The sequence below is a fragment of the Durio zibethinus genome, chromosome 27 (assembly GCF_047325235.1).
Source record: "Durio zibethinus cultivar Kanyao isolate XHJ-2024 chromosome 27, ASM4732523v1, whole genome shotgun sequence".
In the NCBI taxonomy this organism is placed as follows: Eukaryota; Viridiplantae; Streptophyta; class Magnoliopsida; order Malvales; family Malvaceae; genus Durio; species Durio zibethinus.
In genome coordinates this window covers 14,116,927-14,130,013 of record NC_143188.1, presented here as the reverse complement: position 1 = coordinate 14,130,013, position 13,087 = coordinate 14,116,927, and the positions used below count along the sequence as shown (strand labels likewise).

Here is a 13,087-nt window from a genome sequence, read left to right as displayed (position 1 = left end):
TTTACGGAACCGATGATAAACTTCAAAATAAAATAAGAATGCAATGTACTGAAAATTTAAGTGCAAAAGTTATAGAAATATTGTTGATAATTTTAGAAAAACATCCTTATGCCTAAATCTTGTAGATATAGAAACCCCATTTTATTCAGAGTCTAAACCAATTGGGCTCAATTTAGTTTCAAACCCAAATGTTCAATTTTTATATTTATATTTTATTTCATTCTTAGTTTTATTTTAATCTTCACAATTGTATTTATCATTTTTTTATTTATTTTCGTATATCTTATTTATCTTTATTTTTTTTATTTAATTTATTTTTACTTTAATTTACTTATCATTTATCTTATTTATTTATTTATAATTTTCTTTTCATTCGTCTTATTTATCCGATTTATCTTTACCTATTTTTTTATAATAAAAAATAACAAAATAAAGAAAAGACTGAAAATAAAAAAAAATAAAAAGGGAAGGTTTGGCTAATGTTGAATGTTTTTATTGTTAGTGATAACCGAAATTGGATTTAGGTTAGGATTATTTGAAGATAATTTCTAGTTTTAGGATTAAAATAGGAATTTTATTGATAATAAAGGGTTTCTTAGAGGTTTAATCTTTTAGGAGCCGGTTATGATCACGACTCTTGCCCTATAAATAATCACGCAATTCAATAGAAAGGATAACAAGGAGAGCAGAAATCAGCGAGGAAAAGAATTTTTAGGTAGTGGTAATTCAAGTTCCAATGTTTAGTGTTATGATTTTGCACGATTTTGGCATTTTAGGGTTTATTTTGGTCCAATGGGAAAAATATGCACAACCCACTAGGCAAACCGACCCATGTGACCTGACCTGCATTTCTTAAGCTCCTAAACCACCAAAAACCAACTTGAACCAGATTAAATCGGATCAAACCGGTTGGAAATATTGACCAGAGTTGACTCAATCTTTGACTTTATGTTGACTTTTCAGATTTCGGTTTTTTTTTTTTTCCTTTTTTTAAACTAATTTTGAGATAAATTCTACCAATATATATATTAGAAGATTTGATTGAAAATGAAATTTTTTGTTTTGAAAAAATAGAAATAAAACCATGCCAACATAATGAAAGGTTTGAAATTTAAAAAAAAATTAGAAAAAAATAAAAATCTTACTAATTTATTGAAGAGTTTATCGAATTAAAAATAGATTTTTGAAGAATAAGTTGATCTGAAAAAATAAAACTTTACTAACATATTAAAAGGTTTTGTAATTCTAAAATCTTAAATAAGATTTTAACGACATATTGAAAAATTATATTGGTTTTAAAAAATATGTTTGGAAAAGAAATAATTTTCATGAATCTTATCAACATATTGGAAGAAATTTCCTGAAATGCATAATTTAAAATATGTGCATTTTTATAAAAATTGATTTTGAATCTCAGTAGATGAAATTATTAAAAATGTTGCAAATAGTAATTTTTATGTAAATTCTTAAGTGAGAAATTATTTCTAAATTTTACTAACATGTTAGAAAATTTAAAAAATATTTTGAATATCAAGATTCTCATAAAAATTTCACTTGTTATGAATAAAGAGTTTTTATAAAATATTAATGAAGCCAATGATGAAATCACTTCAAGCGTGACAAACAGTTTACTTGAATACTCTTGAGAGAAAATATTTTTAAAATTATTACTAACATATTGTCATAATTTAAGAATATTGTTTTATAATTAATTATTTGATAAAATTTTTTAATAAAATAAAATTAACAGGTACTATTCTTTGGATGGGCATTTTAAAGGTGCTACAACATTCCTTGTAAATAATTGTACTTTTGAACCTAATTTTAATTTCGTAGACTAGAATTTACCTTTTTAAGGAATCTGAGTTAAGCTTAGTGCTTCCTTTTAAAAGGGAATAGATTTAGTTAAGTGACTAATTTCACCTGAACAAAAAAGATTGGTAACAACTTTTAGCTTTTGTTTAATGATTAGGTTTACGGATTTATACGTTATGATAACAAATATTAAAAGATATATCTTCTTATGAGGATTTTAAAATTCGTATTGCAGAAATGTCAATCTAGATCAATAAGTTTATAATTATTCATTTGTTAATTATGTTACTATTAATTGGCCAATGTTGGTACCGATTTGTACGTTTTATTTCTAAAAGCTATATAATTAACTCAATTATATACTTAAAAATGGAAACATAAGCCAAAGTTTATTGCTTTAATTATTGGCAAAACATTCCAAATATTTTAATATTTTATATGCAGTTATGCTTTGCTAACATTTATGAAAATATATACACTAATAATCATTTAATCAAATCATCAATAAATTTTATTTTAATATGTACTATTTTTTCATAAACTAAAAAATTTGAAGAATATATTAGAAATATTGATTTAATATATACTATATTTATTTATTTAATTTAGTTTTGATACTTGCATTAATATAAAAAATTTTAATTTTAATTTATAAATGTTAAATTCGCATAGTAAATTAAGAGTATTTACTCATTACTTTCCAAGTCATCTACATTTAAACTTTTTCTTATTTTCTTTCTCTATCTTACAAATTACATTATCGCTTTGTATATATGTAAATTAATAATGACATTATAATAGATAAAAGATAACTTAATAATAAATTACTTAAAACTTAAAAGTAATTAATATAACTTAGTAGTAATTATTGATAACTTAATAATTAATTAGTGATAGCTTAATATTAAATTATGGATAATTTAATAATAAAATAGTGATAATTTAATAATAAATAAATAAGAATTTAGCACTGGAATCATTAGTTTGGAACCCATTGAGGTAGATGGGCAAACAAAGTATCGAAAAGTTTCCTGGAACAATCATTCGAATTGTTCCGTAACCAATGACCCTCCATGCATAAAGAAAGTAAATTAGTAAAATTTGAAATAATCGTAACAAGTTTGCAAAGGAAAAAGAGATGTACTTTTGAATTTTTTTTTTAATAGAATTGAACTTATCTTCACAGCATCTTTTATGGCTGGAATAACATTAGGCACTATGGAATTGACCTCGATGGTTTTTCCTTGGAAAAGGGCACAGTTATAGTCATTCCTTACAATCTCCCCAATCATGAAAAAAGTTGTTTTAAGTTTCTTGAAACAATCTGTCAAACATGACGAATATTTAATAGCATGCAAGGTTAATTTTATTATGACTGAATTATTAGAATCAAACAAAAGTAATAAAATGGTTTGCAAATTATTTGAAAGATGATGAGGTGCCAAATTGAAGATACCTTCGTCATCACATGTTACACTGAAATAGATAGACATCCAATCAATTTGCCTAGTGAGAGAATTATTGTTAACTGGAGCTACAACGTTATTACCAGTCAAAACTTCCATAGGTAAAGCGGTAGAACCAGCAACAGCGAAATTCACCCCACCACCACCTCGAGAAAACAATATATCCCTATGTAAGTAGGCGCTGACAAAGGGAACTCCAGCAGATTGAGCTGTCAAAGTACAGTATTATAGTTTCAGTTCTATTATCAGATAGGCATGGGAATCACAATGAGCTAGAAAATAAAAGCAAACAAAGGGTAGTAATTACCCAGATAATCGATCATTAATAAGCCATTGGAGCATCTCCCCGTTTCATTGTTGTAGAAGGTTTCACCATAAGGAGACCTAGCAATAACAGAACAAGGGTTCTTTCGGATCAAATTGCCGATGTCCGATGTCGAATCACCAAGCTGATATATGGCATAAAATTGGCAAGTCTGGAGACTAGTTGCATGGCATGAAATAGAAAAAAGAACAACAAACAAGAAACAGAGGACAAGATCTGGAAACGAAGCGAGGTAGCCATATTCCTATATAGATATCCCGAAATATATAATAAGCTCCAACGAAAACTTCGGCTATGGCTATGACTATGTCTTTGACTACGATTTGAAGCTGTGCCTCTGGTGCATGAGTTATTTATATACTATATGCAAAAAGAATCCCAAAGGATTCTGTTGCTGCCACGTATATCGGTTTTTGTGTTGATTTTCCACGGTTTTTCCCCTCTCTGGTTTCAATGAGAAAACCAGCACGAAAAGAAAACCAGAGAATCATGGTTTCAACGACTTTAGAACCCTGAAAAACAGCTCTCCACGTTTCGACGCCAAAATGCAACCCAAAAAAATTTTCCAAAAAAAATCGAAATTGCAGAGCGTCTTTCGATTTGAAGAACCCGAAGCAAACAAAAAAAGGGGAGGAATATAATGGTTTAATAACTTTCAGTTTGTTTTCTAAATAGAAAATGTGTTTGTTCTTAAGTAGTGAATTAACAAAGCTAATAAGACAAGATTTTTAAAGGGTTTTTTTTTGGGGGGTTTTCTTTTTTTGTGCATACAGAGATAAGAAACAGTGACAGTGAAGCAAAGAAGAGGAGAAATAGAGAGAGGGCAAAGCAAGATTCCATCATTCCGACTAGAACCATTACTTCATCGACGAGTTTCAAAATTTTATCATGCATTGGAACATGCATGAGTTGCATGTTGGTTTGAGTGGGATTTCCAGGAAAACTGGTGGTTGAAAGGCATGCCTAAATGCTTAATATTATTTGAAGTTGTATAAGTAGTCATGTATTTTTGTTTGGAAAGCCTATTTTTGCTTAAGTATAATAACAATTGACTATGTGATAAAATCTGTTGCGGCCCATTTTTTTTATTGCTGCAGGAGATTCATTTTTTAATTTGGGAATTTAGGAAAGATTTCATTTTTTACTGCTGCAGGAGATCAGATTTTTTTCTTAAGTTTCAATTTTTTAATGTTTGTGTCAAATCTTCCCCAAATATGAATCATCAGAGATCAGATTTTATTTTTTTTCCTGCTGCAGGAGATCAGATTTCTTTTATAAGTTTTAATTTTTTTAATGTTTTATTTATTTCTTTAATTTTTTTTAAATTGCTGAAAATATTTAAATAATTATGTTTAAGGTCAGCATTTTTTTATTTAAGCATTATATACTCGGAGTTTAGTACATAATAGAAATTAGCCCGCCCAACCTGGTGGGTTCAAATTTTTATTAATTAAAGGTATTTTAAAATTATTTCATATAATTTATAGTTTATTTGAATTTTTAATTATTTTGATACTAATTTTAATAAAATTAAATTAATTTTTTTTTGTCAATTGCGGTGTACATATAGAAAATAAAATAACTATTATTAATGTTGATGTTCATGGCAAGATTAAAAAAAAAAAAGGATAAGACATTTGTTCCATAATGTATTCGAGTAAACAACATATATGACAAATTTAAGAATTAATGTTAATTTTGCTTCACTGTTTTATGAAGAAAAAATTCAATAGTCAGGAAAATTTATGCTATTTTTCTTAGCTAATAAATAGATGATGATATTATAAGAACAACCGGGAACGTCAAAGATTTTGGATAAGATGAATGATATCTCTTACTTAAATTTTTGATAAGGGATGGCTCTATTTCTCTTCTTTTAGATGCTTCCAATCAATAATTCATTTGCCTAAAACTTGTAAAATACTATTATGATAAAATCATAAAAAAATATTTTTCAAAAATTAAGAATGGGAAAATTCAATCAGAATATACAAAAGTAAGATATTTTAGTTAAAAATATATATCATACACACAACATCTTGCAATTGAGAGATTAAATGAGTATAACATGTCACGTGACTTAAAATTAAATAATTACTTACAACATAACAAAATCGTAACTAAAAGCCTATGTAAACATAAGAATGACATATGCCTTGATTAAGTTATACTTGTGTAGTAACACATCTACGTAAGACTAGCAAATATAGTATAAAATTAGTCAAAAATATTACAAATTCTAAACAAATTCTTTAACCCATATTTAGTGACATTTGAAATGAGTATGTGCATGTATCTTGTTAAACTTTAAAACTAAAATTTTATTGTAAAAAAGTGTTTAGAATTTTTTTTAGGCTAGAGTATGACTCGTAGTCACTTTAAAAGAACATCAACAGGTTAGAGGAAAAAGAAAAGACTAATGGCAACGGAGTGGGGCTGGTGGAGAAACTGTTGGTTTCTTTCATAAAGAGACAGTGGGAGAATTAAGGGTTTAAAAAGAAGGAAGAGATGAAAAAGGGAAAAAATTGGGATTTTATAATTGTACCTAAACGGAGCACAATTCAGGGAAAGATGAAAGATATCATCATCATTTTCATCATGGTAACTTAATCGTTAGACACAAAAATTAAATTGTCACTATTTTTTTAAATTAGGTGTAATTAATCACTTAAAAAAATTTATTAATAATTAAATTTTTTATTTAATATAAGATGTATCACATTCTAAATTATCTACATAAAAATTAAAGGGTAGCTTGTTGTTTTATTCTAAAACCTGTGGAACTTATAGGTGGCAATCTTATCAGCTGTGTTGGGTTACATTATGTTTGAGTCATTGATTTTTGAAGTCATTTATATTGGGTAGTCGAGTTTCAGCCTTGTCAAGCTATTTCAACTTTTGCTGCCTTTATCCCTCTACCAGGCCAAACAGTCAGACAGATTAAGTGCAGGTTGATTTTGGATTCCTGGTTATATCATTTGTGGACTTCTTAGAGTCAAATCAGGGTAGAGTGCATCAGAATTGGTGGGATGTTATTGTGTCGTTATGGACTTGTTATTTTTTGGCGCCTCTAAAACTACGGAATAATTATACCCATGCTTCACTTGAGTTTTAATTTAAACGAATTTTTTACTATTAATTTTTTTTATAATTAGATTAAAAAGTGTTAAAAGTGATCAATTAAAATATCTTTAATAAAATTTTAATTTAAAAAATGTGGAAAGTACTTGATTAAAATATCATTATTAATTTTTTATAAATTTTAATTTAAATAATATTTTTATTATTAGACTTTTTTTTAATAAATAGAATGATTTTTCACATCAAATAAAAATATAAATAGAACGAGATCAAAACTTAGTGTGCATAGGAATAAAACAATTACATGAAGTTTGTTTATTTAGTTGTGTTGGTATTTGCCATTTAAACTTAATTATATTTTGGTTAAGACATTGTCATATTTATAATATTTTGATATTTAATATCTCACAAAGATCTTATTTGTTTATCATTAAGCTTGTGTACGTATATTTCAATGTTGATACTTATGTGATAAAGTCATTGGAATAAAGCTTTACAATGGAATTATAATGAGATTATAATTATGAGACCATCATTGCATAAAAGTTATATATTCTAAAATTGTTCCCAATCAATACTTTATCAATAAGAGGAAATTAACAAAAACTGTTAAGACTAGCACATAGTTATATTCTTAGTTATGAAACAATCAGTCAATCTCATATGTTGACGTTTGGGCAAAATTGAGCTAACATGCAAATGCATATTACAAGAACAAATTCACTAAATATGACCCTATATGAGAATGCTATATGGTAGTTCACATAGTGTTTATAGCTACATTCTCATGTGATAGTTATGTAAGTGATATTTTGACTTGACATTACTTATGATCTTATATGATGAATGTTATACTTTGACTTTACTTAAGGTTCTAATCAATAATGCTTTAGTTGAATATTGTTGGATATAATATCAAGCATATGAAGATGCATGAAGTAATCAAGATGAGATTCATCGCCTTATGTGATCAAGAGAGTATCTCAACTAGTCTTAATTGAATTAACTTGAGAAATCTTTGGCTAAAGTGAAATAAGAGTTTAGAATTATTCTAAAACTTATTTGTGAGTTAATATCAAGGACAAGACTAAGCATGGTTGAACAAGATTTAGTAGACACTAAACTATACTCAGTGTTCAAATAATTATATGGAGTTTGTTTATTTAGTTGTTGTAAAAACAATTTTATATATAGCTTATGTTGATAAATAAATTCATTAAAGATAATCATAATTAAGTCATTGAAGCATTTTTTTTCTATTTTTCCTTTCAATTTTTTGTTTTAGTATATTAATTATATCTATATGTTAAAGATTTTATTATTTATCTTTTTTATGAGTTAATCATTTGATCATTGATAACATAATTAAATGTTTTTAATCCTTTGAAATAATTCTTTAACGTATTATTATCATAGTTTAGTCTGACCTCTATAATTAATTTCTCTTTTGTATTTCTTTCTTCTAGAATTTTATAATTGTTATTCCCATGAACAAAAACTAATATCAAATTAATGGAAATCAGTTACATCCCCTCTACCAACAATTAGCATTATGTGATTTATTGAACACTTTAATTGGAATTTTCACTAATAAAATTAGATGATTCAAAAGGTGTTGGAGCTATCAATAACTCAAGATTGGGTCCCATCAAATTGCCATAAGAATTGTTCATCTTGATTGAAACAATAAGTGATTTAGTTTTCTCTCAACCTTTATCTTAATATGCATATTTATGATAAATTTATATCTTAAGATTATTTAATCTTTCTCAATTGCATTAAATTACTCACTCTTTTTTGTCATCTAGGTATTGAATGACCTAACGTAAATTATTATAAGTGAAAAAATCAAATGAAATAAAATTAATTGTTTTGGGTAAATTCTTTCAAGGTATGACAAAATTTATTGGAACTATCTTTTGAATATGTTTATACAAAAATTACATTCATTCATGAAAATTTATGTTATAAAATCATTATAAATTGTATAAGTATTACATAACAAATTTCTTATTTTCATAATTGTAATTTTCTTTAAAAAAAAAAACATAACAAGTAGCAAGGTTAGGAATTTGTTTTATTTTATTTTTTAAAACTATGTATTTTAATATTTTTATTTAACAAAAATTTATTTATAATAAAATTTTAAATAAAAAAATTATGCTTTCAATTAATAGAACATACAATTATATTCAATTGATAGAAACACCAATGAAAGATTATTTTAAGTAAGAAAATTAGATGATAGGTTGAATAGTTATGCATAACTTTATTAATTTATGAAAAATAGAGTTATTCATTTGTATATCTTTTAGGATTAATATGAAACTCTTTTATTTAGAGAAATATTGTATACTTATTCATTTTCTCTTTAAATCAGTTAAAAAATATTTACTATTGTATCAAAATTTTTAAAGTTGTCAAATTAGATAATGTTTGTTTAAAAAAATTGAAATTCATCAAATTAATTATCATTTTACATCTAAAATAAAATTTTTTATAAATTATAATTTAACTAAATTTAAAAGTAATTTAAAGATATTAATTAGCAAAATTCATTTGATAAATCTTTTATTTAATTGTGTTGGATTTTAGATTTAGGATCAGTGAGCAATTAGGTTAAGTCAAGTTTTATTATCTACTTCTATTAATAGTGTACTCAATTATTCACCTATGCACTTAAGCAAATTTCACTCAACAATAGGTGCGTTCTTTTCTTTGTTTAAAAACCTAAATTCAAATCATTCTAAATTCAAATAAAAAACAAGTATACTCAATTATTTATAATTACAATTTTAACTTAGAAATACTTTTAAAATTAATTAACTAATTCAACCATAGAAACAATAAAAATAAAACATTGAAAATCAAGAGAAAAACTTAAATAAAAAAACTTTTAAATTGTTATGAAAGATGAATAACTAATATTGGATTTTGATTGGGTTAGTGTTTCAATTCAAATTTTGGTTATGTTCAATTATTTTGGGTTTTAAATAACTACAAAGTTGTTGAATTTTTAAAATCAATTAAAATCGAGTCAAGTTAGTTAATTTTTATAATTATATATATTATATTATTTTTAATTAAATTAAAATTTAAAATGAGTAAAAATTTTATCTATACTCAATTTGAGTTTTTAATTGTTTCAAATTTGAGTTGATTAGTTCATGTTATTTTAGTTATATTATTATGACATTGGTGATAAATTTCAAAATAAAATCCAAACACAACATAATGAAAATTTAAGTGCAAAAGTGATAAAATACTAATGATAATTTTATATGAAAATTCTTATGCTTAAGTTTTGCAGAGATTAAAAGATATTTCTTTTTTAAGGATTTTAAAATTCTTATCACAAAAATATTAATCTAGATCAACGAGTTTATAATCATTCATTTGTTAATATGGGTTCAGGGAAGTAATTCAAACATTTCATTTAAAAAAGGTCATATCATAGTTGAAACTTGTTCATGAAGACAACATAAAGTTAAATATTATTTGGGTTGTTATGACCTTTATAATACTTTGTAGTCTTTTCAAATGGAAAAGTTGATTGGCATTAAAATATTAAAAAAATTATTTTGATAATGGTAATAAGAATGAAGTAACAATTAAAAATATGTTATCTTTTCATTTAGTAGAAAGAATTTTTTATGAAAAATGCAAAATATTTTTTACTTTTTTTAAATGAAGAAGTTGATTGGCATCAAAATATTAAAAAAGTTATTCTAAATGATGATAATAAAAATGATGCAACAATTAAAATATACTATCTTTTCATTTAGTAGAAGAAATTTTTTATAGAGAATGCGAAGGTGATTATTGTGAATTTAATTTTTTTTATAATTGTTGTTTGTTTAATATTTATAAATTTTATTTAGTAAATTTGTTCTCATTACTTTTATCATATATATAACAAACTTTTTACCCAAAATTGTATAGTTAAAAACAAAAACATAAGGCAAAGTTTATTATTTCCATAGGTGACAAAATATTTCAAAATTTTCAATCTTTTACATATAATTGCACTTCACTAACAAGTATGAAAATACATAAACTAATAATTCAATCAAATTATAAATAAAACTTATCTTAATATGTACTATTTTATCATTGACTATAAATATAAAGAATATCTTAGAAATATTGACTTAATATATTGTATATATTTATTGAATTTAGTTTTAATACTTGCGTTAATATAAAAGATTATGATTTTAACTTATTATTACATGTTAAACTACTAATAATAAATTTAAAGCATTTACTCATGCTTTTCAAGTCATTTAAACTTGAATTTTTTCTTCTTTTTTTTCTTTACCTTACAAATTAAATCATCTAGCATACATTGTAATTATTTTCTTTTTGGATATATCTAAATCAATAATAACATATTAGTAGATAATTAATAACTTAGTAATTAATCATTGAAAACTTAAATGTAATCAATCTAACTTAGTAGTAATCATCGATCACTTAATAGTAAATTAGTGATAATTTAATAATAAATGAATGATAATTCAGTAGTAAATAATTGATAATTTTTTAGTAAATTAGTAATAATATAATAATATATGCCTAATACTTTAATTGTAAATTAATTATAATATAGTTGTAAATACATAATAATATATTATTGAATTAAGGATAACATAAAAAAATAAGTGATAACTTAGAATTTAATTATTGATAACTTAGTGAAAAATCAATAATAACTTAATAGTAAATTAGTAGTGATTTACTAGTAAATCAATTTTAGTTTAATAGTAATTAATTGATAGTAATAAATCATAAATAACTTAATAGTAAATCAATGATAAATTAGTAGCAAATAATTGATAATTTAATAGTTAAATATTAAAAATTTAAAAGAAATTAGTATAACTTAGTAGTAAATCATCGATAACATAATAATTGATCAATGATAGCTTAATAATAAATCATATATAATTTAATATAAATATGTAATAAATTTGTAATGCATCATAGATAATTTAGTGGTAAATCGATGATAATTTTGTAGTAAATAATTGAAAATTAAGTAGTAAATCAATGATGATATAATGGTAAAAATATAAAAATATCATAGTAAATTATTGATAATTTAGTAGTAAATTAATAATTTAGTAGTAAATCATTAAGAACGTAATAATAAATTACTAATAACCTAGTTGTAAATCAATGATAATTTAGTAGTAAGTTAATTAATCATTGATAACTTTTTAATGAATCATTGGTAAATTAGTAGTAAATCAATTATAACTTTATAATAATCATCAATAACTTGGTGGTAAATCACCAATAATTTAATAGAAACCATTTATAACTTAATGTTAAATCATTCATAACTTAATGGCAAATTATTCATAAATTAGAAGTAAATCAGTAATAGTTTAGTATTAAATCATTGATAGCTTAATAGTAAATAATTGACAACTTAATTGTTAATAGTTACTAACTTTTTTATACTTAAAGTTATCAAGGATTGAACCCAGGTTACTAGCAGAAGTGAAATCAAAACTTTCATTTCGAAGACTAGAATAAACCTACATTGAACCTATTCAATAAAAAAAATAGTGAAAAATTTTATGTTTGAATAAAATAATAATGTTATCATATAAAATGAAAATTCTCTTATATATTATTAGTGGACTAATATACATAACAATATATTAGTAAATCAATCATAAGTTAATAAAAACAATTGATAACTTAGTAGTTAATCATTTATAACTTAATAATAAATCAATGATATCTTAATAGTAAATTAGTGATAACTTAATAGTAAATAAGTTTTAGTTTAGCATTATTTAATTGATAAACTTAATAGTAAATCATAAATAATTTAGTCATAAATCAATGATAATTTAATAGTTAATTATTGAAAACTTAAAAAGTAAATTAATGTAACTTGGTAGTAGTTAATTATCAATAACTTAATAGTAAATTATAGATAGTTTAATATAAATTAGTGATAACTAAATAATAAATCATTGTTAATTTAATAATAAATCTGTGATGATTTTGTAGTAAATAATAAAAAATTAAGCAGTAAATCAAACATAATAGTAAAAGCATAATAACATAATAGTATATTATTGATAATTTAGATGTAAATTGTTGACAGTTTAATAGTAAATCACTAATAACTTAGTTGTAAATTAGTGATAATTTAACAGTAAATTAGTTGATCATTGATAACTTTATAGTAAATAATCAAAAAATTAATAGTAAATTAATTATAACTTATAATAAATCATCAGTAACATAGCAATAAATCATTAACAATTTAAAAGTAAATTATTCATAATTTAGTAGTAAATCAATAATAAATTAGTTGTAAATCAATGCTAATTTAGTAATAAATTATTGATAATATAATAATATATCATTAGTAGCT

General features: G+C 23.6%; 1 protein-coding gene across 1 annotated transcript; it reads right to left on the bottom strand.

Moving 5' to 3' along the window:
• Window positions 1–2,757: 2,757 nt before the first annotated feature.
• On the bottom strand, window positions 2,758–4,097 carry LOC149510982 (acetylajmalan esterase-like). The gene is made up of 5 exons (XM_089756361.1): window positions 3,968–4,097; window positions 3,589–3,822; window positions 3,272–3,490; window positions 2,996–3,139; window positions 2,758–2,888 (listed from the first exon to the last, which is right to left on the bottom strand). Exons 1-5 carry the CDS (start codon window positions 4,095–4,097, stop codon window positions 2,758–2,760), a joined length of 858 nt encoding a protein of 285 aa, XP_089612487.1.
• Between the last annotated feature and the right edge of the window lie 8,990 nt (window positions 4,098–13,087).